Source organism: Phytophthora infestans, genomic scaffold (genome assembly GCF_000142945.1).
Source record: "Phytophthora infestans T30-4 supercont1.22 genomic scaffold, whole genome shotgun sequence".
NCBI lineage: Eukaryota > Oomycota > Peronosporomycetes > Peronosporales > Peronosporaceae > Phytophthora > Phytophthora infestans.
Window position 1 is genome coordinate 1,098,816 of NW_003303737.1, and position 27,563 is coordinate 1,126,378.

The following is a 27,563-nucleotide window of genomic DNA, read 5'->3' on the forward strand; positions in this document are numbered from 1 at the left end:
CTTGATGGCGTCACTAGGAGTCGTCGCAGCTCCACCGGGACGAGGAAGCGGCCGACCCAAATCTGCCGGTATCTTCCCGTCTTCAAACCGCAAACTGGTTGCAGCTCGAACGTCGGACAACTCGAAGCCCAAATCTTCGCAACGTCCTCGGTCCAGTCGACACCCACGGCCTCCATCGACTTCAGTCGTCACCAGTCCAAGGCCACGACCATGCAACGTCTCGATGCAGCTATGGCGACAACCTGGACCTCAAGCGCCAACGCGTCATAACTCGGTAGTGCAGCGTGTGGTACGTGACGAGATCGACGAGCAGCGACAAGTGACGCTCGAGGCGCAGCGCCAACTTCATGAGCTACACGCCACGATCACTCGTCGCGAAGAAGAGCTTAGTCTTGCACAGCGACATCTTCACGCCTTCTCCTCAAGTACTGAAAGCGCTTCTCCATCGTCCAACGCGAAACCAGAAATCGTCTCGAATCTGAAACTCGAAATCGCACACCAAGACGCGTACAAGAAGCGTCTGCGCTACCTGCACGAGCGTCTGGAGCAGCAAGTCCGATACTTGGAGGCAAACGCGGATCTGCTGGCCGAGAGGAAGAGAGCGGCTCATCGAGAGCGAACGTTGTGTCGAAATCGCATCAAAGTTGAGTCCGACAAGAACCGACACACACAGCAGCAACTTTGTGCGCTACACGACAAGCGCGCGGGTTTCAAACGAAGCGCTCTTCCTATTATCGAGTCGTATCGAGATGAATTGGCTTCCCGGTTAGTGATCACTCAGAGACGAAACGATGCGGATCGTCGACGCGATGAACTCTTGAGGTTTATTGGCACTAGAGCGGACGGATCGAAAGTCACGAGTAGGTCACTGACAAGCGCCTCGGCTGCGATGACGAGGGGGCGAGTGGCAGGAAAAATGCAGCGGCGTGAGAGCTACAATGTGTTGGTGGACGATGCGGATGAAAACAGACGGGAGACGCTGTTTGCCGTCTACGAAGGACAGTACGCGCGTGTGCTACGTGAGACTGGAGAAGTGGATCTGAACGTGGTGCTGGATCGCTTTCAGTCGTACAGAGAGAGCACCGCTAGACTGCGCGAGATTGAGGCGGAATTACGGACTGAAAGCGCTCGGTTAGCGCGCGAGCAACAGGCGCATAACGCGTTGGCATCGCGTCTTCGAGTGTCGGGTCCTGGCGACATTACAGAACGCCGTCAGCGACTACGAGATCGCCTGGAAGGAGCTCTACACGCACAGCAACTAGACAAGAGTCAAGCTCGAGACCGTATGAACACACAGCTGAAGGCGTTCGCCTTTGCCCAACAAGGAGTGCTGCACATTGTGGAGCTGCTTCTTTGTCTTGACGAACGTCCCGGAGGGGTGATACCAGGTCAAGTGGCGGCGATAGCGCGTACAGTCATGGGAGGGTCTCACCCAGCCGAAGCAGCTCTGAAAAGTGTAGTGCCAGCACTACAAACGTTGTTGCACGTTGCTCGAGATGTAGGACGCCGTGGATTGCAACGCGAGTGGCTGAAACTAGCAGCGATCGACTACTCGGCGCCCCAAGTCGCTCGTCTGGAGCAGTTTGAGTTCGACTCGAATCAAAAGTCTAATAACGTTGGCATGAAGGAGACCAGGTCGGAATCTGACGAGGAAATTGAAGAAGAAATGCGAGACGCCGTCGTCATGAGAAGAGCGATTAAGAGACAGGAGAAGGAGACGCTGCGTCAAGCTGAGACGATCCTGCGTCAGACGTACGACGCCAGGAAGTTGCTTCAAATGCAGCAACTACATCAGCAGAGAAAACTTCAGTCCTCGACGCTACTACAGGAGAGATCGGACGTGGAGATCGTAGCCGCACACTTCCGCGAGCAGCGACGTATCGAGAAGCAAGAACAGCGTCTCACGACTGGAATCGCGCCATCTACTGGCCCGCTTCGCAACACAATGACTCCGTACACTGCAATCGCACCCGCAGCAACTCAAAGCCCAAGACGAAAACTGAACTGATTGATAAAAAGATTCAAGAAAGTGTGGCTGGTTTAATAGTTTATCCTCGGAAACAAGCGCGCATGAAGCGGTTGTAGTCGACGAGGCCGTCGTCACTGTCAAATACTCGAAGAACAGCCAGCAAACTCGTGTCTGTAATAGGCAGCGCGTACCACTCCAGCATCTGGCGGAAGTGGGCGGCGCTCACTCGACCAGAATTGTGCTTGTCCAGTGCTTTATACGACGCGTACACCTCTTTCCACTTGGCCTGAACACCAAGTCGTAGATCCTCGGGGATGTTCTCGCTTCCAGTAGCTTTGATCTTCATGGGAGATGCGAGCGATAAACTGGGTAACAAGTCCCCAGCTCCACTTCCATTGGCACTACATGTAGACCCGAGAGCACTCAGACAACTGGTGAGTTGGCGTAACATCGCGTGGTAATTGAGACGTCCATTCTGTTCCGCGTCGTATTTGAGTTGCAGACGGACGATTTCTTCGTGATCCAGCTCGATACCGAGCTCCCCCAGGACTTTACGCAGCGAGGAAGGCGTCACACTACCTCGACGCTCGGTGTCAAGAGCCTGAAGTCTACGTGTGAGCAGCTTCCACGCCGTTTTCCCTTGCGTTTGAAGAGCTTTTTGAAGCTTCTGCTCCACTGCAGCGGCTCCGGCGGTGGTTCCAATACCGACGTTTAGAGCCGCTCGAGAGTTCTCCACGGCGTGATTTACAGCTTGAGCCGCCAGGACGTGGCCCGCTCGACTGGTCAGTTGTCTAGAAGCCACAATTGCAGCTGGAGAGCGACGCACAGCTCGAGGGCTGATCCCCACTGCACTATAGTACGAACAGTGACTCGATAGATCACTCATACACGAGTCCTTGCCCACTTTATCCGGATCCTTCCCACCCAAAGCATGAAGCAGCTGCAGATACTTGACTTGGCCTGTTGTTCGCTCGCCTTGTTCGTCTTCTTCTTCGTAGAAACTCAGTAGCTCATGGACTACCGCACCATCTTGAAGACTTACTCCCAGTCGCTCAAAAGCACGTCGTAGCTCCGGATACGTCAGTAAACCAGAGCTGCTAGGGTCCATATTCGCCAGAAGCTTGTACACGGCGCCTTGCTGCGAGCGAGAGCTTGTCATTAGGTGTCGGATCGCTGCACGCGCCTCATGGACATCTAAGAGATTGTCTTTCTGGGTGGAGTCCACCTTGAAGCTGTCTCGTTCTTCGTCTTCATCATCTTCTTGAACCACAAGCGACTGAGCTTGAAGACCAACTTTAGCGTCCATATCCAGCAAGAAGCCACGGTAGTAGAACTGACCTCCACGTGCGATATACCTCGATAAGAGCTTGGCCGTTGCTCGTGATTCTTTCCACGTCGCGCCCACTTCGGAGCTCAGCTTGGCGCATATTCGAGTGAACACGGGGAGGCTGACAAAGCCGCGGTTTTCCGAGTCCTCGGCCGCAAGCATCCGTTCCAAGTCATCGACCTTCGCTCGGAAGAACAGACGCAGTTGCTCCAATTCCGTGTTAAGGTCGGACTCAGTTTCTCCAAGTGACGGTCCGTTCGACACCAAAGCTGCTTTACTTCTGGCTTGAGGTTTACCACTCTCTTCCCTGGGATCCGTCGATTCAAGTCCAGGATCCTCGTAGTCTGTTAGGAAGGACGCGTATCGGATCAATGGAGAATCCGTAGCGATACTGCGGTCTTCGTAGAAGTAGCAGAGGAACGCAGTCTGAGCTTCTGTCAAGGACAACGCGTCGCGTACTGCGAGTGCAAAAGCCGGCGTCGATACTCGCCCTTGCCGACGTGGATCACACGCCGCGAGACGATCGTGAAGCGCTCTCCACTCCACTGCGCCGAGACGAGCTCTTGCTACTCGTACGCTCCACACGAGCACTAGAGACTCAGTCGGTGCAGTCGCTTGCTGACTATGCTGGAGACCAACAGCAATCGCACCCCGTGCACCGTCACCCTGAAGTGGAGCAGCAAAGAAACTCTCGGTGTCCACTACGCGCGGTCTGTAGCTCTTAACGAGCGAGCGGTAGTCCATGAGTTGATGTGCGTGAGATCCACAAGCACGAAAGAGAGAGCCGAAATGTCGAGACGGCAACGGGCCAAGGTGTTTACTCAGTACACGAAGTAGTTCAGCTGCAGGCACGAGTCCGCTTTTGTGTGGATCGCTGAGCTCTAACTCCACGTGAATCGCTCGCCAACTTGCATCGGGTAAGCGTGAAAACGCTTCTTTTAGTTCATTTCCAGGCGACGAGAGCGCCACGCGGTTCTTGCACGCTCCTTTGACGTCTTTGTGCCCCGGGAAGACCAGTGAGCTGTTCTCCTGTAAGCTGCGCCTCATCGTTTCTATCCCTCTTGGATGCGCCACATCTCCAAAGTTGGTCACGAATTTGTGATAGTCGACGTTTTCTCTATTATCTCCATCCACAGCAGCGTACAGCACAGTAGCAGCGTCTTCTTCAGACTCGACGAGACGGAGATCTCGCAGTGCTTGGGTGAAAACAAGGGCAGGAACGAAGCCAGAATCAGACGGGTCAAGAGCACTGAAAGCGCTCAAAGCCTCGTCAGTTCGTGCCTTGAGCCGATTTCCTATAACAATTCGAAGTTGTTCAAGCAGGACGGGGTCTTTCCTCGTCTCGGAGAGTTTGTTGGACTTTTTACTGGAGGTTTTCTTCGGTGACTGGCCTCCCAAAGCACTGGTGACCCCAAAAGACTGTAGCGTCTTGTTGGTAGCCGTGACGTTGTTAGCTCCAGTACCAATTACGACCTCAGCGATCGGTTTACCAGCCGGTCGATCGAATACCAACGAGTTGCTTACATTGTTGGTATCGCCGTGCTGGAAGCTACTTCCGAACTGGGCGAGGAATTCGTGATAGTCGATATTAGACCCGTCCTGTGAAAGTTCCTCCAAAGCTGCAGGTGGCAATGGAGGGATATTGAGGCTTGCCAGCACACGCGCGAACGTGGTTTTAGACAGCTTTCCAGAGCCAGTAACACTGGTTTCTGCTGTTCGACAAGCGTCTCGCACAGCAGTCCAAGAAACGCGTAAATTGGCACCTAACAGCGTTCGAATTTCGCCAACGAGTTGTGAATGACGCGCACTCAATCGTGATAAATGTTCGACAAGTTGTGGTTTCTTTACGAGCGTTCGACCGGCAGCACCTGCTACTAGACCACTGCTTCCATTCGGACGGCCCGTGTCGCCCGTACCCGTCACGGGACCTCGACAGGACCGGGCGAGTTCATCCACGAAATCAACGTAGCTAAGCCCTCGCTCGTTGTTCTCTTCGAACTCATGACGGAGCGCTTGAGCCTCTGCACGGGTGATGACGATGCCGTGAGCGGCAAACACGTCACCCAAATGGGCGAGCGAGAGGGTTTCACGCGCCGTCGCGAGCTGGAAATTGGTCCCTAGATTGCGAATGTCACCACTCAAGATCAGCGGCTTCTTCCGCATTGTCGGGGGAATGGGCGACTCGGCTGGTCGAATCACCGCTTGAGCTTTGGCATCGCCGGACGAGAATTTGATGGGAGACGCGCAGAGCAAATACGTCCGACCACCTCGAGCTGCCGGCGCCGACGGCTTGACGGGCCGCGGCGTCACGGACGGTGCCAAGTTACTCTGCATCGTCAAAGTCGCCTATGAAACGCAAGTGAACGAGACCTGGAGGTAGAATGACAAGCCCGGGAATATCAGCGCTATATCAAGCGACCATCAATGAAGTATCCGCTATTCCTGGGCTTTATTTACAGGTAGGATTATATTTACATACGAACACGGGTACCAGAGAGGTTCAGTTGGTTGTCTTCTAGTCCTTCGATGGAGTCCAAGTTGCGGGTTTGACCAGCTTCACTTCCCGGAGTCGAGCCAAGAAGCCCGTCATTAAAGGTGCTATGCAGTCGCAACGCTCTTACGAACGTGTCGAAACTCGGTTTGAAGCCCATGCCGTTCGTCATGAAGTGGAACAGCTCGCTGCGCACCAACGTGTAGCGTTTGTCCAACCCTGGATCCATGTCGTTTAAGACCACAGGGAAGATTGGTCGATTTTTTGTCCTCGGCGAACGCTAGTTGGTCACGTACCAGTTCGTTCCCCATGGTTTGTCTCGATATCAGCACCACGAAGCACGAACAGCGCAAAATGGCTTGCTGGGCGACCTGAATGCGCGTGTAGAGGTCTCGTCCGATGACGTTTAGGTCGCTGTAACAAGGAATTCCGGCTTCCAGGAGCTGTGCTGTGAACTGCTGTACGAACGTCTCGTGCTTGTCGCCATGCGAGAGGAAGATGAATTGACCCTCGTTCATGTCGTCTGGATTGGTGACGTTAGTTCGGCTGGGATCCCGTGAAGCGGTGGAGAGCTCCATGTCACTCAATGTCTGTAGCATCGTGCCTCGGTTGCTGCGCTCTCCGTCCAAATCCTGGGCCAGACGGCGACTACGAGACAAATTATTCTGCTTGGTAACGAAGCGGTGCTTTTCAACTTCGTCACGCACGCAGTCCAAAAGCAAGCGGAACTGAGATCGATATCTGGTTTCATCGTAGTCGTACTCGATCCTGCCTCCATCGCGACGGAGACCCACGATAGCAGGCTCGAATGGGACGATCTGTCGCGTGTACAAGTACACTTGCAAGTTCTCATCGACGATGGCGCCTTCAGTCGAGACAGCCAAGATGGGAGTCCCCACCTGTTTCGCCTGTGCCAGCTCCTTCAGACACCACTCGGACGACGCGTAGTCTTCAGTCAAGATACACAACACTACCGACGCGTTGGTGATCCCTCGAGCGATCTCCTCACGCCACACAGCTCCGCCACCAATGCCGCTGGGGTCCATCAGATCTAACCACGTTGTCACGTTCGCTTCCTCCAGAGACTGACGCAGCTTTCGAGCAAACGCCAAGTGCGAGTGTGTGTAGCTAATCATGACGTCTCGTTGACCGGCAGCTCGCTTCAACTCGAACAATAACCTGGTGGACGCAGTGCAGTCCAGTGACCGTAGCCCTTCGTTATTCATCCGCATGAGATCTCCACCTGACGCCAACACAGCCAGCGCAGACGCCTCATTCTCCTCACGGACGGCAACGTGTAGCGCCGTGTCACCTGTCGTTGGTAGTTGATAGCCAACGCAGCTGTGAGTTCACTGACGAGTTCTCATGACGCATCCAACGCGGAGGCAGCACACATCAGTCGCGTCTGTTGACGTATACGCTCCTCTACTTCAACATAGTGCACTCTCAGCCTTTAGTCCAGTCTAATTCATCAATTCACTTTCCAATTCCCCACCAAGACAACAGGTTAACAGCCGCATCGACACTCCCACATTATGGCGAACTTAGGAGACAGAGAACCGGACCCAGAACTCCCAACCTCCAAGAAGCACAGCACGAAGCTGGTGAAAATTGATAACTTCACCGGTGAAGTTAAAGAAGGTTTCCTCGACGCTGGTGCCGGCGACTGGATCAAGCGCCTCAAGATCTAGATTCGACTTGGAGAAATGGTGGACGAGGCAGCTTGGCCCGACAGCATCAAGATGATGGTCGTGGCTGCACACTTAGGAGGTGCTGCATCGACGTGGCTCATACGACGCTTTGATATGCTCCAAGGTGTGTCTTTCGATGCCCTGTGCATCGCGATTCGCGAGCAGTTCCGCTGCCCGCTTGATCGCCTCGAGATCAGCTCCACCTTAGGCAGAACCATCAAGAAGGCCAACGAGTCCTACGCCGATTTTGCCCATCGCTTAAGCACCATAGCTGCTACGATGAACGACGGTGAAGAGACCAAAGCGACTGCAGAAGACGCGCTATCACCGTTCATCAAGAAAGCGTGGCCGCAGCATCGTGCTTCTCTACTCAGCTGCATTAAAACGCAGTCGAACAATCCCTGGCATGAAATGGAGGAAGCCGTAAAGTACCTCGCAAAGATTGCTGGCCATGATGGGAGAAGACAACTGTCCAGCGCACCCCCCAATTTTCCGCGCGACAAAGTGGGGAGAATGAAGCGAAATGACCATAGTCCTTCTGAGCTCAGTGGCCGTCGGTCCAAGGCACCGCGACGCGACTACTCAAACGCCGTGTGCGGCGTCTGCCAACGGCGAGGCCACACCACAGGATACCACGACCAGTGGTCCACCAGACAAGGCACCGTGGTGCAAGCCCGCCTGGCCAGAATCGCTACCACAGTCACGAAAAATCATGAAGAGGGAAAATCACAGCAAGCTCCAGATCCGGGCGCTGCAGAGCCCGTCGAGGACCACGACTGGGAGGACCACGAATGAAGACCACGGGCACTGCTGGGGAGAGAGCACTTTATAACTGACCCAGGTATACCCAACAGTGCCCCTGTGATCGACTCAGGTGCGTCTTTCCACATGGGAAGCTGCGCGGACATTCACGACGCCGAACCGTGCGGCGAACACGTTATCCAGGTGGCGGACGAGCGCACATTAATTGCAACCGCACGTGGCAGCCTGCGACTGGACAACGGCACCGTTCTCCACGATGTCGTAGTCGTGCCAGGAATAACCCGCACACTCATCTCAGTGGCGGCATTGTTTAAAGACGGCATGCACGTAAGCTTCAGTGGGCACAAGTGTGAAGTATTCGGGAGACTGCTCTTCTCTGGAGTGGTTCGAGGTGGTATTTACGAGCTGCAAGGAGGCACCAGCCGGTCGGCGGCAGCATCTGCACTGGTCGCCCAAGCGCCGAAATACAGCTTAAGGCACTACTCTATCCTGGAGCTGGAGAACTCGGGCAAGGTGAAGGGTCTAAAAATAGTTGGCCCTCGTGTACTTAACGACAAATGCGAGGCGTGTGCATTAAGCAAGTTAACGGCTCGCTCCGCGCTTAAGAAAGCAACTCGCCCTCAACTCTCCAAAGACGAGGTGTGCCACGCAGATCTCGCTGGCCCAATGCAGAGAAGTATCCACGGTAATCATTACTTCCTCGCTCTGAAGTGGATTGGATTTACTTCCTACGAAACAAGTCAGACGCTGCTGCAGCTTTTGAGGATTACCTTGCAATCGTCAACCGCCGGTCCGACAATCAGCCACATTTAATCAAGGTCCTGAGGTCAGACAATGGAGGAGAGTTCGAGGGTACGGCCTTCCAAAGTGTGTGCTCAGCGGCCGGTATAGAGCGTGAATACTCAGAGCCCCATGCTCACTACCAGAACGGGGTGGTGGAACGCGCAAATCGGACGATCTCGGAGACGGCAAGAACGCTTTTAGTACATTCCGGGTTGCCTCACAACCTCTGGGAGTACGCTGCCCGCCATGCAGTATACGTCCGAAACCGAGTCCTTTCCCGCAGCTATCCAAATGCAACTCCGTATGAGCGCTATTATGGCCACGCTCCCGATGTCAGCCAGCTTCACGTCTTCGGAGAGCGCGTTGTGGCGAAGATCCCTCGCTCAAAGAGAAATACTCGATACAAGTTTAGAGAGCGAGGCAAGGCCGGTGTATTCATCGGGCACGACAATGAGCGCAAAGGTTACTTCATATACTTTAGTGCCGGTGGCCCACGCATTCAGCGGACGTGCGACGTCGTCTTCATGCAAACCTTTCCCACATTTGCTGAAAACCCTCCAGACACTACTTTACGTACGTTCATCGAGCCACTTAGAGCTGAGACGGATTCGCGGGGAATGCAAGCAGCGAAACCCACCGCGGCAGTGCCAGCATTACGAGGAAGCCGCCCCATGAGGCCTGCTGTAATCGAAACCTTTGCACGGGGAAGCCGCCTTACTGGGCCTACTGTGACCGATACTCTCACACGGGGAAGCCGCCTTACGGGGCCTGCTGTGACCGAACCTTCAATACGGGGAAGCCGCCCCACAAGGCCTGCTGTGACCGACCCACAATCTGCAGGTGGACCTCAAAGAGCCCTTGAAGATAGCGACTTAAGCCCAGCTCCGCACGTCGTCAGAAATGCAGACGATCTGACTAACGCTGCTGTCGAACAAATTAACGGAACCTCCGAGCTTACCAGACGTCGACGGTCAGAGCGAATATCAAGTCGACTCATCGGCCACGCTCTTGCAGTCCTGTGTGAAGTTGTAAAAGAACCAATCACCCTAGCCGAGGCGAGAAGATCGCCAAACTGGCCTTTATGGGAGACCGCCATCAGGGAGGAGATCGAGTCGCTGCGAGCCAACAACACCTTCGACGTCGTCACTCCTCCGGCTGGTGCCCACGTCATCGGCTGCACGGTAAAGTTCCGGGTGAAGCGCGACGGCAATTGCAACGTCGACCGGCTGCGCGCCAGACTCTGTGCTCAAGGCTTCTCTCAAGTGTTTCTCGTCGATTATGGTGAAACCTACTCGCCTGTGGCCCGCCTAGTTTCGGTACGGATCTTCCTCGCCCTCGCCACGAGATTCGGACTTCGCGTGTGCCAATGCGATGTACCGTCCGCGTACGTGAAGGCACCGCTGGATACCGTAATCTATATGCGCCAGCTCCGCGGCTTCGAGATAGGCGAGCCAGGAACGGTGTGGCGACTGAAGAAGGCGCTATATGGCCTCAAGCAAGCTGGAAAGGAGTGGCATGACGAGATAAATGCGTTCTTCATTGACTACGGATTCAGTGCTACCCGCGAAGACGCATGCGTATATGTCCTCCCTGACAACTCCGTGATGGTCCTCCTTTACGTGGACGACATCTTCATTGGATACTCAGACCAAGTGGCCATGTCGAAGCTAGTCGAGGCCCTGCGCGCCAAGTATGACGTGAAGTACCTGGGAGACATCACTTGGTTCCTCGGCATGCGCATCAAGGTCGACACCGAGGCCAACACCACGACGATCGACCAGTTCCAGTTCGCAACGGAGATCCTACAGCGTTTTGCGATGGAGAACTGCAAGCCATCCGTCCTTCCCCTAAATTCAGGTTTCTTAACTTCGGGCGACGAGAAGGACGAATTGGCAGACCATAATCCCTACCGAGCCGCGGTAGGCGCCCTGCTGTACCTGAGTAGAGTTTCTCGACCAGATATATCTTTCGCAGTCAATCAAGTGGCTGCGCACGTGAATCGACCGACGGTCTCGCACTGGACTGCCGTCAAGCAGATCTTGCGGTACGTTGCAGGTACCCTACACATGGCATTGGTCTACAAACAAGACGAAAGTGCTAAGCCAGTAGAGTTGTTCACCGACGCAGACTGGGCAAATAACACCGAGGACCGAAAATCTATCAGTGGCGTCGTCGTGCGAGTATACGGTTGTGCAGTCGCTTGGGTAACTCGGCGCCAGAGTGTTGTAGCGAAGTCGTCAACAGCTGCCGAGTTCATCGCAGCCTCGATCGGAGTTGAGGAAGCCCGATGGACACGCATGCTGTTACAGTCCTTATCTGGAAGAGCCGCCACTGCCATCGCTGCCCGCGTTGACAATCAATCCACGATAGCTCGGATCGTGAACGGTAAAAGCTCTGAAGCGCAGAAGACGGTGGACTGCATGTTTTTTTGATATGAAAGATGCTTTCAAGCGAGGCGAGGTGGTCATCACTTACTGCCCTACTGAGGAAATGGTTGCCGACTTCTTGACAAAAGCTCTCAATCGGCTGCGACTCAAGAAAATGCTGGAGCTCATCGGTCTGCAAGACATCAAAAGGTAGGCAGTGTCGGTGCACATGTTGCGGGGAAGTGTTGACGTATACGCTCCTCTACTTCAACATAGTGCACTCTCAGCCTTTAGTCCAGTCTAATTCATCAATTCACTTTCCAATTCCCCACCAAGACAACAGCGTCATGAACTCCCCGTCGGCCAAGTTCGGGTCTGCGTTGGCTCGAAGCAGCCTCCAACTTGTTGAGCTTCGCCGCCCAATGCAACGGTGACCGACCACGCACATCCTGGAAGTTCGGGTCAGCTCCTCCTTCCAACAAGGCGTCCACAGCGTCTGTGGCTCCACTGATAGCAGCCCAGTGCAGTGGTGTCCGTCGGTTGACTCCCACGTAGCCCATTTCCCCCAGACAGTCCACATCTGTCTTCCGTGCGATGAATTTGCGTATAGCTGCCACATCGTTGCGAGCGGCAGCCAAGTGTAATGGCGTGAGAGCGACGTCGCTTCGCCATTCTTCTAGTTTCTGTGCCACGGCTGAGTTGCCTCGAATATACGCCAATTGAAGTGGCGTCATGGTGTTCATGGCGCCTGGATCAGGGATCACAAGCGGGTCGGCGCCGTGCAACAGCAGCTCGCGAGCGACTTCTACGTGTTCAGCTAGAAACAGTGGGGGCACGCGGTTGGATCGGAACGAGGCTTGAGCCAGGGTTCCCGGCGGTACTCTTCGCTCGAGTAGCCATCGTACCGTTTCCAGTTGTCCCGTGGCGACAGCACAATGGAGTGGCGTGACGAGCGTTGAGTGGAAGATCGACACTGACTTGTCATCGTCGCTATTACTCGGACGTTTGGCTAAGAATCGAAAGAAGTACGAGAAGAAACTTCCTGTCGAGAACCGCACGCGTCCAAACTTGTCCAGAGCCGCCAGGTCGAAGCCGTACTCTTCCAGAAGTTCCAGTGCGCGGGTGTTACCGTGGTAGGCGGCTACGTGCACGGGATTTCGCAAAGAACTTGAGTCGGATCTTGGGGGCCGCGTAGTAGTTTCGAGGATATATCGTCGGTAGTCCTGCCTTGTTGGCGTACTCGAGTACTTGTCGCATCTCATTAAGATCACCTCGACACGTGGCATGAAAGAGTCGGGTGCGAACGACAGCCATCACTTCCCGGGTAGAGCTGGAATTGTCGAGGGAATTGACTGCTGCCTGTCGTTTGAAGTTACTGGCGTGGTCGCTTTCCTGGAAGGCTCCGATTTGCATCATGATGTGGTTTCGATACCGAGCAAGTAGTAGAGCACCACAAACAGCCCCGAGTAACAAGCGACAGCTCCAAGTGCGAGCATTTGCGGCACGAAGCTGTTGCAAGAGATGGACTCAATTAGGGAACCAGGGATGAACGTGACAGAGGTGACCTCGTGGAGTAGAACAAACACCGCCAATAACTCTGTCAATTGGAACACGAGGCCGCGCTTCAGAGGAGGCTGTGAGAGCATGGAGGAACTACCCTCTTCTCCCAGCTGCGCAACGCCAGCGCCACGATTTCCGTAGGCAGCAGGCTGTGAACTCTTCTTGAACGGCTCAAACCAACTCAAACCGGACACAGGCAAAAGCAGCACGATCACGAAAGGCAACGTCTTGTAGATAGAAAGCGAAAGCGTCACCATCGTGTTACAGCTACGCTCTGTGTCAAAGTGCAACATGCTATGGTCGAGGAGTCCGGCTGTTAGACCCAGCGAAAGCATCAGCCCGGAGCACAGGAGTCGACCCGCAAAAAAGGAATTGCTGACGATCTGAAGCCAGCGCCATTGGAACGGAAACGTCCACAACTGACTGCGCCACCGCATATTTATTCCTGACCGGTGTGGCCGACAGGGAGGTCGACACGGGGAGTGTGCGTTGTGGTAACAGGTCTTCGACATGAAGTCTTGGAGTTGGTCTTACTTCAAAAGTAATACTGACTGGCAGTCGGTGGCCGCGACTAGCAGCAGCTGAAGGGTGTACTAGTCACCTACGTGACCAAATGACTCAATGAGTAAGAGTCAGACGAGGGTTGCCGAACAAAAACAGATGAAGCCGCGGTAAGTTAAACGCTCTCCAGTCTGGTCCAAGACTGCAGTACCGTACATGTATTAAAATATAAAATTGTTCCATACACTTGTCCTTTTTAATGTAATTCAACGTGAAAGCCAATGGCTATTAGCCATGTTGCACCGCCGAGTTTCTAGTGCTTACCCGTCACGGACTTCGCTCTGGAGTTGTTCCGCCACCGTGACTCAAAGGACCGGGCCTGGGCGGGCGGAGACAGCGATTGGTAGGCTACGGCGCAGTGCGCCGCGCACCTCGGCCGTCTCACCAGTGTTGATGAACTGAGCTGAGAGTCTCAGCGAAGTTCATCAACATTTGGGCACAATCCGTCAAATCGGAGACGTAATCCAATCCTGTAATCCTCGCTTCAAGGACTTTCTCTCTGTAGCTGAACTATTCTACCTCCTTTATCCTATCCTCGCTTCAACGTCCTCCCTGAATAAGAGCCAAAAGCACGAGCGATTTGCTGTCTGCACACTCCATCTGCCACCGTACAGTAAAGTGATCCACTTACACACTTGTCTGCTTAATGACCGAGGCGATCGTTGCCACTGAAACCAGTCGACGGCCTCATTCCGGCGGCCATGGAGCTGCTCGTGAACCGGATGAACATGTCGCCACCTCCTCTCGACGTATTCGTCGGTCACCGCTCGTTGTAGACGACAGTTCCAGCGTCACGTCACACTCAACGTACCATATCGCACAGTCGCCCACCGATCGACCAATTTGGCTGGAAATGAAGCGGAGGCATCAGGCCAACATGGAAGAACTGCACGGCAAACTCGCAGACGTGCCGCGGCATTGGCTTTTCATCCGGTTCCTCAATAATTCGTTCTTCGCGCGTCGACTTATGCGGTCTGGGATGCTACTGTCAGCCGCTCTAGTAGGCGGCGTCATCTTCCACAGCGCGTTCATCGAGACGTGGCTGGACGACAACAGAGACTTGGACGACTACGACGACTGCAACTCTCTGGCCGCGTTCTCCAATCTCATCTACCAGGCGCTCCCGGCCGCCATCATTCTGTCGCTGCCAGGCTCGGGCCTTCGTGCGTTTGAGCCTTTCAAACGCACCGCCTTGAACTCTCGACAGCCGAAAGGTACGAGCGACAACGGCAGCGACAGTGACGCAACGCTAGAGGAAGAGCCCCAGGCCGCTAGTGTGGCGACCATCCGACGCAGCTTCGTGTTCCAGCTATGCGAGGTGTTGGCTGTGTTTATGCTGTTTTTCGACATCGGACTGGTGCTGTATTTCCTCTACGTGCTCTTTATCGGCGCGCTCAGCTCGTGCGGAAGTGTCGCCACGCAGATATTCACGATAGGCGCTGCGTTCTGCTACTTTGGGCTGTTTACAGTCTTGTATTACTTCGCACGGTACCGGGAGCACATCAAGATGCAGCTAGGAGCCTTTGCGGAGAACGACCAGACCGGAGACTTGAGGAAAGACGTGGACCTGCGCTCGGATAAAAAGCTCAACACAGCGAAAAAGAGGTTGGATGTTATCCAGACGCGACTGTATCACGCCACAAGACGAGGAGACGTCAATGAAATGCGCGAGATTCTCGAGTTCGCCAAGGAGAGAGGCCTGATGAACAGCGAGATCGGATTCCCTCGCAAGTTTTACGCGCCTCCGAAGATTAGATGGAAGTTCTTTGCGAGGTCCACCGAGAATCCCGTGCATATCGCGGCAGGACTCGGGAATATCCGAGCGTTGGGACTGTTGGAGGAGTTCGGATTCGACCTCACCGTGCTGGATAAAGTGCAGCGTTGTGTGATCTCGACTGGGGGATTCTTCTGGCACTTTATTCAACTAATCGTCAAGAGACCTGAAGGTAGCGACGCGGAATCGGCCGACTCGATCTTCCACACGAACCTCCACACGCCTCTGCACTGCGCGGTAGCGACGGGACAATTGGGAGCGGTTCGCTGGTTACTGGAGCGGGGAGTTCCCCCCAGTACGCTCACCAAAGCTTCGTTCAGGTCGAACCGGATACCTCCACTCTTCCTGGCCGAACACGCTGATATCGCTCGAGAATTATTGCTACATGGCGCTGACCCACTGGTGATCCCTGATCCAGGATTTATGAACACTTTGACTCCGTTGCAACTCGCATACGTTCGTGGTAACTACGCTGTGGCGCATGAACTGGAAGAATGGGGAAGCGACGTCGCTCTCACGCCATTTCACTTGGCTGCTGCTCGCAACGATGTGGCAGCTATTCGCAAATTCATCGCACGGAAGACAGATGTGGACTGTCTGGGGGAAATGGGCTACGTGGGAGTCAACCGAAGGACACCACTGCACTGGGCTGCTATCAGTGGAGCCACAGACGCTGTGGACGCCTTGTTGGAAGGAGGAGCCGACCCGAACTTCCAGGATGTGCGTGGTCGGTCGCCGTTGCATTGGGCGGCGAAGCTCAACAAGTTGGAGGTGGTTCGCTCTCTGCTTCGAGCCAACGCAGACCCGAACTTGGCCGACGGGGAGTTCATGACGCCACTGATGTGTGCTGCCTCCGCGTTGGATGCGTCACGAGAACTCGTCAGTGAGCTCACAGCTGCAGGAGGCGACATTGGCTATCAACTACCAACGACAGGTGACACGGCGCTACACGTTGCCGTCCGTGAGGAGAATGAGGCGTCTGCGCTGGCTGTGTTGGCGTCAGGTGGAGATCTCATGCGAATGAATAACGAAGGGCTACGACCACTGGACTGCACTGCGTCCACCAGGTTATTGTTCGAGTTGAAGCGAGCTGCCGGTCAACGAGACGTCATGATTAGCTACACACACTCGCACTTGGCGTTTGCTCGAAAGCTGCGTCAGTCTCTGGAGGAAGCGAACGTGACAACGTGGTTAGATCTGATGGACCCCAGCGGCATTGGTGGCGGAGCTGTGTGGCGTGAGGAGATCGCTCGAGGGATCACCAACGCGTCGGTAGTGTTGTGTATCTTGACTGAAGACTACGCGTCGTCCGAGTGGTGTCTGAAGGAGCTGGCACTGGCGAAACAGGTGGGGACTCCCATCTTGGCTGTCTCGACTGAAGGCGCCATCGTCGATGAGAACTTGCAAGTGTATTTGTACACGCGACAGATCGTCCCATTCGAGCCTGCTATCGTGGGTCTCCGTCGCGATGGAGGCAGGATCGACTACGACTACGATGAAACCAGATATCGATCTCAGTTCTACCTTTTACTGGATGGTGTTCGCGATGAGGTCGAGAAGCACCGATTCAGTACAAGGCAAAAGAACGTGGCCAGCAGCCGTCTGTCGGCGCTTATTGGGGACGATGGGGCTGCAGTGCGAAGCAATCGAGGAACGATGATGCATACGTTAAGTGCCACCGATCTCTCGCAGGCATCAGATACGTGGAACCCGACTGCATCCAGTCCAAGTGATTGGCAGGAGCAACTGTTCGTCTTCCTCTCACATGGAGACAAGCACACCGCCTTCGTACGTCAACTTTCCTTCCAGCTGTCACAGGCGGGCATCCCTTGCTACAGCGACCAAAACGTCACTGGACAAGACTTCTACACACGAATCCAAGTGGCTCAAGAGACAATCCTGCGGTGTTCGTGCTTTGTCGTGTTGGTATCTAGGCAGACGATGGCGAACGAGCTGGTGCGGGACCAACTAGCGTTTGCCGAAGATAAAGGACGACCAATCTTCCCTGTGGTGCTGAACGACCTGGAGCCTGGACTGGACAAGCGATACACTCTTGTGCGAAGCGAGCTATTCCACTTCATGGCCAACGGAATGGGCCTCAAGTCGAGCTCCAACAAGCTGATCAACGAGCTTCGTCGATATTGTAACGCTATCCAGCCAGCTGGATCGGTCACTGGTAGCGAGACGGAGGAAACACGTAATTTGGATTCTATCGATGGACTCGAGGACGACCAAGTTGATCTTTCGAGTACTTGCGTTAGGATGTAGGAAACCTTTGTTAGAAAAGTATTGAACTGAAATACAGATAGTTATTATAATATATGCGGTCCAGATGACTTTCATTTGCCTCAAAGCGCAAAACGTCGGATATGAATATTACGTGGCCTTCTCAATTTATCCCCTATTAAAACAAATAATAAAAAAGGAATTATAAAAGAAGTACTATTGTATAATGCAAAATATTAGAATACAGAAAAGGAAGAAAAAGTAAAACACCAAAACACGCGACATAGAAATAGTGGCATACATGTTTGAATATTTATATACGAGTATGTGAGCATCGTTGCTTTGGGGGCGACGCAAACCGGTATTATCACCGGTCCAACGACGCCCCCTCTCTCCTCAAATCAAATCAATCTGCCCTTACAAACATCAAGTCATTTACATGGAAACATTTACACGAATCCTTCGCCAGAGAGAAGCAAAGGGAATACCAGGTTAGTCGCGGGTGTTCAGTTGATGAAGATTGCAATACTGATTGTTAGGTTTATGCGTGCAGGTCTCTCGGCTCGCAACGGACAGCTATTAATACATGCCATGTGCAAGACCCATCGTCGGCAAGCTCGCGTGAGTAAAAAGCATCGGCGTGGCTTGAACTCCTCAGCACCAGGTCCGCGTCATGATCACGCGTCAGATGTCGGAATTGATAATGTATCAGCAGCACCTTCTAGCGAGCCCACAGTTACTTCGACGCACCACTGTCCAGAGAATTTATGTAAGCATCCGAGTCGATGTGTCGAAGTGCGGGCTATAAAGAAAAATGGAGGGCTCCACTGGCTATGCGAGCAGCACCGCCAGCTGCAGAATGCAGAACAGTGCCAACGATACCAGCGCCGGAAGGTATTTGCCAATTCACGGAAAACAACGGAACAAGATCTACACAGCGTTGATTCTTCTAGTGCAAAGGCAACGCCACGTGATTCTCCATCTCACAAGTCTCAGTATCGTGCAAGTAACAATATAACGACTGATGAAGTCGTGGTTCCGACAGTTGCGCAGTCTGGAACTCTCGAGAAGAAACAGCAGTGTGGACATCGGAGCATCTGCCATCGGCCACGCGCACTAAAAAATGACGGTGAGCTCCATTGGCTGTGTGACCATCACCGTGAACAGCAAAATGCCCTTCAACGGAGGCGGCGACGGCAGCTATCAGCTGCGCGTCGTATGCTCAACCTCAGAAGCGAACTTACCGTGACGCAAGACACCAATTCGTCAGAGTCAGCAACGCAGGTGTGCAATCGAGCTGGAAGAACGGATTATTTCAAGGAACAGTTCAATGTGCACCCCAGCAAAAAGGATGCTTCTTCTAGTGAATCGGTCCATGCAGCTGCGATATCGGAGCCACTCCTGAGTATATTCAAGGCTCATCGCGACGAAGTTGTTCGTCGAATCCAAGTTGATCAGTTGTTTCTCAAACACATTGAAGAGTTGTGGGCAGCATTTGGTGCCACAAATTAGTTGGCGTACATATATTGCGTTCTGTATCCAAGTCCTCTCTGCTCTTCATCCACTCGACAAGATGTGCTTGTATGGCCCCATGATTTCTAGGGCATGTTGTCCGATAGGCACTTGATGGAGATATGCTCTGTCGCAGTCTCGAGCGTAGCCGAGATGGCATGAATTCACACGTGATCGACTTGGTGGAATGCGTAGCGCTATAGCTGATTATTCGCGCTACGTCTAGGCACGCGGGAGAACTGCGGAGTTGTGAAGCTGCGCGAGCAGCTTCATCGCCTGGATCACCGGAAGAGCAGTCTCCAGTGTCTTGGAGACCGCGGCAGCAACGCGAGATTCCTCTGCTTCAAACGTAGATATTTTTTCAGGTCGCGTATTGAGTTTTGCTAGTGTCAGAGGTTGTGTCAGGAAAATAGAGTTTCGGTGCTTCACCCGTGATAGTGCTACATACGCAAATGATACAGTAGGAATCGAATTGGTATGAAATACAACTTTGTCGCAAGTCAAGCCTTGTACTTTGTGAATTGTCATTGCATAGGCTAGCCGTAGGGGGAGTCCGCGACGGACAACTCGAAGGTCGCTATTTTTCTTTCCCCAAGTGATTTCCCTGGGCACAATCGGTACGATATTAGGAACATCTTTCAAGAGCGAGGGACCGAGATATAAATCAGTAACTTTAATGAGAATGATTGGGAGTTCGCTGCCTGTATAAAAAATGAGGTCATAAATGATTCCGTTCGTCCCATTACAAAGTCCTGCTAATTGTTGAAGGTTGAAAGTCAACGTGACAGGAGCACCCACACACAACATCATTTTGGTTGCGACAACTCTATCTCTTTCATTGCTCGTCGTTTTAGCCTCACTAATAAGGGCGCTAACTATTCCTTCAGGTATATCGCGTTTCTGGTGGAGACGCTTTTGCTGGACATGATGCAGTGCGTTGATATGAACGATGGGTACCTCATTGGCAAGTAAGCTTTCTGCGTTAGCTGCATCAACATCTACATTTTTGTGAGCAATGTGTTTAGCTTTTAAATACCAGCATGGTTCGTGCGCTGAAGGGCTACATCGTGAATTAAACAAATTAATGTCAGCTTCGGTCGGTTTACGACTGCGCAAGCGCCTCAAAGCATTGAACCACTCAGGATCACGCTTTCCTTGGTTTTGATCTGTCAGCAGGCAAACGTTAGATATTCCTTCCCATAACTCACGCCCTTTACGCTGCACTTCATTGTATACCTGCTCTAGCGGTGTAGCCAGTGCGTACGGAACAACGGGGTCTAACTGAGCGGCATCACCAGTAAAAATGATATCGCGTCCACCAAAAGGCAAACTGCGCTGCTGAGGCCAAATCTCCCGCATTCGTTGGTCAATCCAGTATAACATTCCGCAAGATATGACACTGAACTCATCGATAATCACTAAATGTACATCCTTGTATCTCTGTTGAAGGTTTTTAAGCTTATTTGCACCGTGCTTCTGCGAGGTGAGTGACGTGGAAGGGGTTGAAAACGCGGTTCGGGAAAATGATGAAAACCCTAGTGCAGAACACACTGTTTGCCCCTTAATATTAAAAGCTGCAGTACCTTGGTGAGCAAGTAGGAGAATCCGTTGGGAGTGACTTGAAGGAAGATCCCTGAAAACGCAGCGGGTATCTTTTACCAAGTGATCAATAAGCCAACTTTTCCCACTACCGCCTTCCCCGTTTATAATCATGTGTTTAGGCGTAAAAGGCGTACCTTCGATCACCGCTTTCAATCTAATCCGCGACTGCTTCATTGCCAATGTAAATGGTATCCATTGCGACTCCGACATAGTTTCTTTTGGTACTGAGGTGTCCTCATCATCGGTAATAGGATAGCGATAAAACGTATGTCCACTTGGGTTTGAGTGCGCCAAACTGTCTCTCTCCTTCATCCAAGGCTTAACGCAATCTTTCATGAAGGTTTTTGCTCGTTGAACATCCTCCTCAGAATATTTATGCTTTGCTCCACGTAGTTATTCTATTAACATCGTCTGTGTTTACTTCTAATCTACAGGTATCTTCGTCTTGCATAGATACCCCACTGTTTTCAACGAAGACGTACTCGGAGGGAGGAAGTTGTTCACAACATGGAGAGGCGTGTGACTGTCTGAGCAAATCCAACGAGTGTTGGCGAGCTATTTTAGCATTAGATTCCTGCAGCAACTCGTTATCAAGATTCTTCTCCTGCTCATGAAGAAAGCGTTCGATGCATTCATCATCCTCTTGAGGAACGTCGTCAAGTGTACGCCAGGGTACATGCAGGAATAACTCCCCGTAACAGAAATCTGGGTCATGTACATCTGGAGCCTTCCAAGGAGATGCACGAATAACTCGGGGTTTTGCGCGTCTTTTAATATAACCGCATCCATCGATTCTTTTCCAGCAATCCTGATTTTTTGTGAGCAAGTTAACCTTGTCATGTAGATCATAGTTCTCAACAAACGTAGCATAACTTATTGAATCGAAGGCGTCATTTGTTGGGCGGGCTATATACGCTCGTTCAAAAGGCTCTAACCTACAAGTTGTTCTTCGGGCTTGATCAGCAAACACAGCAAGTTCTTGCTGCTTGCGAGTGTCAACTCGATAGCAACGCATGTGATGGCGTAACACTTTCACACGTTCAACCGTCCGCGACTTCCCATGCAATGGTAGCTCGCGCAATAGAATGAAAAATGCTTCTTGGGCGCTAATTTCTCTTATGGACAAAGCGGCATTTGCAACTCGTTTTAAAATGGCATGGTGGGGTAGATTAACATCACAGCGCTTCACCGCTGCCGCGATGACCTTTTTAAAGCGCGCTGTATCCGGTTCTGCTTTACTCACGTACGCAGCAGTGTACTCTGCAGCACCATAGGCGCTGCCGATGAGTTGCACATCCATATTAGCCCTCCAGGTGGACAGCAAGGCCGGTGTGTAGTTATTGGTACTTGTGATCTCTCGTTTTAATCTAACATTGAAGGATGGTGTGCCATCGCTAGCAATTGATGCATCAATTTCAGTGTGAGGCTGGAGTTCTTTGGGGTAGCCGAACCTGCACTCGCTACTTGTTTTCCTGCATGCAGCACCCGGATAGCAAATATGCTGTTGTACGCGATGCACTATTCTAGACAAATCACACTCCCAGGCATCACTCCCGTATTCAGGAGGCCGAACTGTCAAAATATCCAGATTCTCAGCTTTGAAAACGGCACAAGTCGAACAATTACATGCATCTAGATCTGCACGGGTTTTTGAAAGAACCGAAATACTGCGATCAACAAATTCAACTAATTCGCGTTTACCCTCATCCGTTTTGGATAGTTCTAGTACGTCGGGTGCATCTTTAATCCAAAGCAATGCATGGATGTGAGGGGATCCTCGCTGCTGAAATTCGACTCGCCAAAAGAAATCATCAATCTCACCCAAAGGTTTCTCGCTCCCGCACAATACGTTGTCAAAGAAACATTTGAATCGGTGATGAAAGTAGCGAGCAGCGATATCGGGGTTCTCATTTAGTAATCTTCTCCTGTCCTTCGCAGACAAGCGTCTGCACTCATCAAAGGTGAGTTGCGGGTTGCATGCCTTGAAAAAATCAGGCCATATCGTATCAGCAGCGCTCAAAGTTAAAAAAAATGTTGGCCAGCGTGTCGGCAGAACTCGGCTTCCTATCATACTCATGAGATCGTCTCGAACGTTGCTCCAGTACAAACCACTTCCTCTAACCCCCCTAAAATAAGGCTTCAATGATTCTAATATTTGTAGTGCAGCATCTGTATCTGCATTGGAAGAGCTCGACTGCGGTGAGTCATTTTGCTGTTCTGTATCACTCACTCTTCGCACCAGTCCATCTATTTGCCTCCTTTGAATTAAGTTGAGGCAGAAGAATTTAAGTTGCTGTGAATAACAAAACGGCGATCGTGCCATTTCATGAGGTGGGCGCAATATTCAGCTAGGTGATACTCGTGTATCCGACTCTCGCCGCTTTCGAGTGGAGTCAGTCCCGCTTTCGCATCCGAAAACAGAGTTGGAAAGCAGTTCTGCATCAAAGTGTTGGTTTTGTATTCATCTATAGGATCCGTACGACACTGAAGTTCTTGTACAGGATAATCCGATTCTCCACAAGCTAGATTAGCAGCTTGAACTATTTTTTCTAACTCGCTTTGAGTATCTTGCTCGTCTCACTCAAGCTCAAATGTTTTAATTAAGTTATCCATCACATCGGGCTAATTAGTAATGCAATCAGGATCGGAACTAGATGTATCTGTTCTATTGTTGATAGTATCTGTACGAGTAGCGCAAGCAGAGTTTGATATTTCGCAAGGTGACAATAAGGAATTGGAAGCTTGTGCTGTGGCCTCACAAGTCGTTAATGGTGTTGATTCCGTTAGGATCTCCTGCTCTGGCTCACGGTTCAGCTGGTTCTCGTCGATCCGAAGTTGTTGGGCTTCTTCATCAGTGATGGATACACTTGGAATGTCGTTTACAGCGTCGAAGTGATGCAGAGCAGCTAGATTCTCCTCTAAAATCCTAACATTTTTGTAAAGAGGATTATTTTCGATAAGCCAACATAGCGCTCGTCGAAGTAAGTCGGGTCGAACGCGAAAAAAACTAGACGATTCCGTTGTTTTGGTCTTTAGAAAAACGACACCGCATCTACGAAGGGGACGTGGGAGATCGAGGACAACTTCAACAGCACTCTTCCAGTAATTGATGGAGTTACCACGGTAAATTCTTGGCCATCGCAATAGAGGTTCACACAGGTTGTAAAGGAAACACCCAAACCGATAAGACGTGCCTCCATCCGGTTCAGCACGGCAAGTTCGTGAGGTACAGGAGCCACACGGAAACCACTAGCCCTGCAAAATTTAGGCACTTCTTTCTTTCGCAAGGAAGTTTCACATCGTCGACAAAACCAAATCATAGATGTGCCGCAATGTTCGTCGTTCACAAGTGCTTCTGGTATGACCTCACATTCGCCAGTGCTGTTACAAAGGGGACGGTACAGATCTGCACGCGGATCAAATCGTTTCATTGAGGCATGCTCGGACTTGGTGAGTTCACCACAACTACCGCATACGTAAGGGAGCATCGACGGCAGCGTAAAACGCTGCAAAACCCACACAACAGGAGCCTTGTTACTCCGATTGGACACAAAACCCGCTTTTAGTATGCGAAGCGTACCTTTTGCATCTTCACTTCGGTCGCCATCGATAGGTCGATCCTTCGTCTTTGTCTTGCTACGCTTCGCACCACGGGGCTGCAGTTGAGCAGCAGCGTTCCGCTTCATAGTTTCTTCGTGACGTGCAAGCCGTTTCCTTGCGTCTTCAGCTTCAACGGCTTCGACGGGAGCTGCATTTGTTCGTCGTTTTTTTCGTGGTGTTCCCAATGCTGCGAGGGCCCGCCTCGCGGCCTTTGCGGCACGAGAATTCTGGCTTGGTTTTATCATCTTCCATTGAGCATATCTAGTTAGGACTGCTCTCTAGTATATCATGTTTAGTGGCCAATACTACTAACGTACCCGAAGAAGTTGATGATGTAGCACCACACGCTCTAGAACGGCACGCAACGTTTGTTGTATGTGCGTCGAATCTGCAAATGCTGCGCAGCTTGTCCTCAGCAGCGTCCAATTTGACGCACACCTGCACGGAAACTATTTTAGACATCACCCAGTAAGTCGATACCGTAGTACTACAAGTTCTACTTGTGTGAGACGATAGCGTTTGCTGCATCGACTTCTAGATTCGGATCACGCATACGCTTGACTCCCAGCAAGTATGTCACAGCGTGCATCAGTTAAGACCATGGCCAATAACCCCCCTGAACTGCTTGCACTACACTGAGGCGTACTTGAATCCCCGTACACACATCCTACGGAGATGCATGAGTCCAAGTTGTCTTTCTTCTAGATATACAGTGGCGTGGACGCAGCTGCCTTGAATCACTCCGTGAGAACTCAATGATGACGATGTCGGGAGGTGATGTCGTTTCCGTGTGTACTTCAAGTATGCTTCCCTACGGAGAGGCATGAGTCCAAGTTGTCTTTCTTCTAGATATACAGTGGCGTGGACGCAGCTGCCTTGAATCACTCGGTATTAATTCGATGATGACGATGTCGGGAGGTGATGTCGTTTCCGTGTGTACTTCAATTATGCTTCCCTGCAGTGAATCGGTGTTTAATAGGAAATCTTGAAATATTAGTAGTACTAGATGTCCGAGTAGTGCAAAAAGGTCGTGAACAATACAAATCTGGAATGTATTACAAATTCAAAGCTTGACTACATCGGACTACAAAGTCAAAGCTTGACTACATCGGTATCAGCCCACGGCAATCAGGTGCCTTGCACAGACATTTCTTCGTGTGCTTCAGTTTAGTCATGTTAGTAAACCCACCATCTATTCTGCATTGATTTTTTTCTCTCACCTTGGTTGCTGCGTTTCCTCCTCCATAGTCGATCGTAACCTCCTCAATAATATTAATAAGCCGCTTCGCGAAAAACCCGCAACAAATTTCGCCGTTGACCTCCCAGCGTTCGACCACGCAGTTGGACCGGCAGCTATGGTTCGCGAATCTTGCCAGACCACCGATAGCACGAGCATCAATAACCTCGCTATTTGCGGCGGCCATGCCGTAGAAGTTGGTGGTCATCTTCATTTCCTAGATAATTTCAAAAACACTCAAAAAGTTATTCATGATTCTGTAAGACGTTATAAGCTGTGACTTACCCTCTCTCGGCGCCGATACGTTGACGTGCGAATTACTTCACCAGTGTATTGGCACACAAACGTTCCTGGTAAAATTTGCTGGCAAGCAAATAGCGATATCCCTTTGTCGGGAAGCTTCTTTACTGACAGCAAAACATTGCTGCCATCCTGTATTTGCTGATTGCTACAGTGACCTCCCGTGACGCATTTTCCACGTACACATTCGACTTGCATCTGCACAATGATTAATTTTGTACACGATTCGTCAATTGTCTGTTGATTCTAAGCTTACCGAACGATTTTCACAACCGATATCGCAAGTCAGAGTCCAGTCCTGCCCCGGCTGGCACTTGCATTCAGGGATTTCGTCCTACAAACACCGTTCGATAAGACCGACATTTGAGGCAATTTTGCAGCATCCTACCTCGTCAAGAAGTCGTTGTGGTCTACAGGAAAATTGGTTCTGGTCCGCACATTCATACTCGGTAAGGGCCTGTAAGACAGTTCGCTCTTCCACCAACTTCTCTTCATAAATTAGCGAGATATACCACAGCAATGGACCTAAATGCTCGAGATCAACTCACAGGTCTGACAATCCATCTATCGCGCCTAAAGTTTGCCGCAGCCTCACCACCAACCAAAAAGTTATCCATGGTGGACTGCCGACGCGGCATCATGCCTGTCGTTTCGTGAGTAGGTCAAATTCCAAAGTGGTTGCGACAGGTGGTGTTTTCGCTGCGATCTAAAACTAATGTACCTCTGACCTGCTTTGATTAAGAGCTTTAACGACTCCATAATCCCCGTATCATTTGTATCAGCACACCTCCCAAAACTATGTTTCATATTGATCTTCAATACTACAAGTGTGGTTTTATGTTCGTGTCGTGTTATCATCATGTTAATCATGCAAGTGCGAGCTTTCCAACATTCATATGTACATCTGCGAGTATCGTTTTTCTCCTAACCATCCTAACGTTTCACATTGCGAAACTAAACTTTTCATGAATCGCGCTTGATTCATCACGTCGTTCTTCACTCCAGCGTGCGAATTTCGCGCTCCTGCTCCAGCACTTTTCGGGCTGAATTGCGGTCGGCATTGTTCCAGGCGGCAGTACTACCCTTGACACCGTTTGCTCTTGCGTTACCCACGCGACGCTACAGCACCACGCTTCCGAGGCGCCGTCGCTGTTGCAACAGTCTCTACACTGCCATCATCCTTTTGCTCCTCGTTTTCGTCGTGCTGTAGCAGGGCACGAGCCTTGGGGTGGCGTCCCGACGATACTTGACCAACTTTTCGTATGAGCACTGGACCCATCGTTTCCACGACCCGATCCGAAGCACTTTCGTCAAGTTGAACACTGCCCTTGGCAATGTCGGAATAGTAGCCGACGCTGTGCACTTGCTTGAACTCGTACACGGCGCCGACACGGAAGTGCATGCGCCCAGTTCTCGGTGATCCGATCTTCTTCTTAGCATCCCAGACAGTAATTTGGGCAATAAATGGTTTTCGGTTCACCGAATTCAGCTCATTTAACGCCTCTTGCACATCGTAGAACGTTGCATAACCACTGGAGCTGACCAGCGTAACGCGCGACCCGTTGTCCGCGCTCAATCGCTCGGCATTGTAGCAGCACATCTTGACGGTGATGTTTACGCCAGCAGGAGGTTCACGCGCAGAAATGAATTCTCTCAACTCGTTGACATTGGTGAAGAAGTTGGTCACCTCTTCCTCTCGTTGCTGCAAAACTGCGCTGCGCAAATTGTCGAGCAACTCCATGGTGGTGATAGAAGCTTGGGTTTTCGGGTAAGTCGTATGGGTGGAGGTTGTGCTCGACGCT

The 27,563-nt window shown here is 51.7% G+C and overlaps 7 protein-coding genes across 7 annotated transcripts; 3 read left to right on the forward strand and 4 right to left on the reverse strand.

Annotated features, from left to right (window-relative positions):
* Positions 1–4: 4 nt before the first annotated feature.
* PITG_11657 (uncharacterized protein) lies at positions 5–2,008 on the forward strand (the record flags this gene model as incomplete). Its single annotated transcript, XM_002901151.1, has 1 exon — positions 5–2,008. The coding sequence occupies one exon, from the start codon at positions 5–7 to the stop codon at positions 2,006–2,008; it is 2,004 nt and encodes a 667-aa protein (XP_002901197.1).
* Positions 2,009–2,048: 40 nt separating this feature from the next.
* On the reverse strand, positions 2,049–5,630 carry PITG_11658 (uncharacterized protein; the record flags this gene model as incomplete). Its single annotated transcript, XM_002901152.1, has 3 exons — positions 2,049–2,302; positions 2,375–3,535; positions 3,593–5,630. The coding sequence occupies 3 exons, from the start codon at positions 5,628–5,630 to the stop codon at positions 2,049–2,051; spliced, it is 3,453 nt and encodes a 1,150-aa protein (XP_002901198.1).
* A 137-nt stretch (positions 5,631–5,767) lies between these two features.
* On the reverse strand, positions 5,768–7,183 carry PITG_11659 (uncharacterized protein; the record flags this gene model as incomplete). The annotated part of the gene is made up of 4 exons (XM_002901153.1): positions 5,768–5,855; positions 5,922–6,067; positions 6,123–7,099; positions 7,180–7,183. 4 exons carry the CDS (start codon positions 7,181–7,183, stop codon positions 5,768–5,770), a joined length of 1,215 nt encoding a protein of 404 aa, XP_002901199.1.
* A 4,514-nt stretch (positions 7,184–11,697) lies between these two features.
* On the reverse strand, positions 11,698–13,206 carry PITG_11660 (transient receptor potential Ca2 channel (TRP-CC) family protein; the record flags this gene model as incomplete). The annotated part of the gene is made up of 2 exons (XM_002901154.1): positions 11,698–12,530; positions 12,822–13,206. 2 exons carry the CDS (start codon positions 13,204–13,206, stop codon positions 11,698–11,700), a joined length of 1,218 nt encoding a protein of 405 aa, XP_002901200.1.
* Positions 13,207–14,156: 950 nt separating this feature from the next.
* PITG_11661 (uncharacterized protein) lies at positions 14,157–15,091 on the forward strand (the record flags this gene model as incomplete). Its single annotated transcript, XM_002901155.1, has 2 exons — positions 14,157–14,998; positions 15,058–15,091. The coding sequence occupies 2 exons, from the start codon at positions 14,157–14,159 to the stop codon at positions 15,089–15,091; spliced, it is 876 nt and encodes a 291-aa protein (XP_002901201.1).
* Positions 15,092–15,173: 82 nt separating this feature from the next.
* PITG_11662 (ankyrin-like protein) lies at positions 15,174–17,406 on the forward strand (the record flags this gene model as incomplete). Its single annotated transcript, XM_002901156.1, has 2 exons — positions 15,174–17,257; positions 17,328–17,406. 2 exons carry the CDS (start codon positions 15,174–15,176, stop codon positions 17,404–17,406), a joined length of 2,163 nt encoding a protein of 720 aa, XP_002901202.1.
* A 2,718-nt stretch (positions 17,407–20,124) lies between these two features.
* Positions 20,125–20,735, reverse strand: PITG_11663 (uncharacterized protein; the record flags this gene model as incomplete). The annotated part of the gene is made up of 3 exons (XM_002901157.1): positions 20,125–20,142; positions 20,205–20,299; positions 20,354–20,735. The coding sequence occupies 3 exons, from the start codon at positions 20,733–20,735 to the stop codon at positions 20,125–20,127; spliced, it is 495 nt and encodes a 164-aa protein (XP_002901203.1).
* Positions 20,736–27,563: the final 6,828 nt, after the last annotated feature.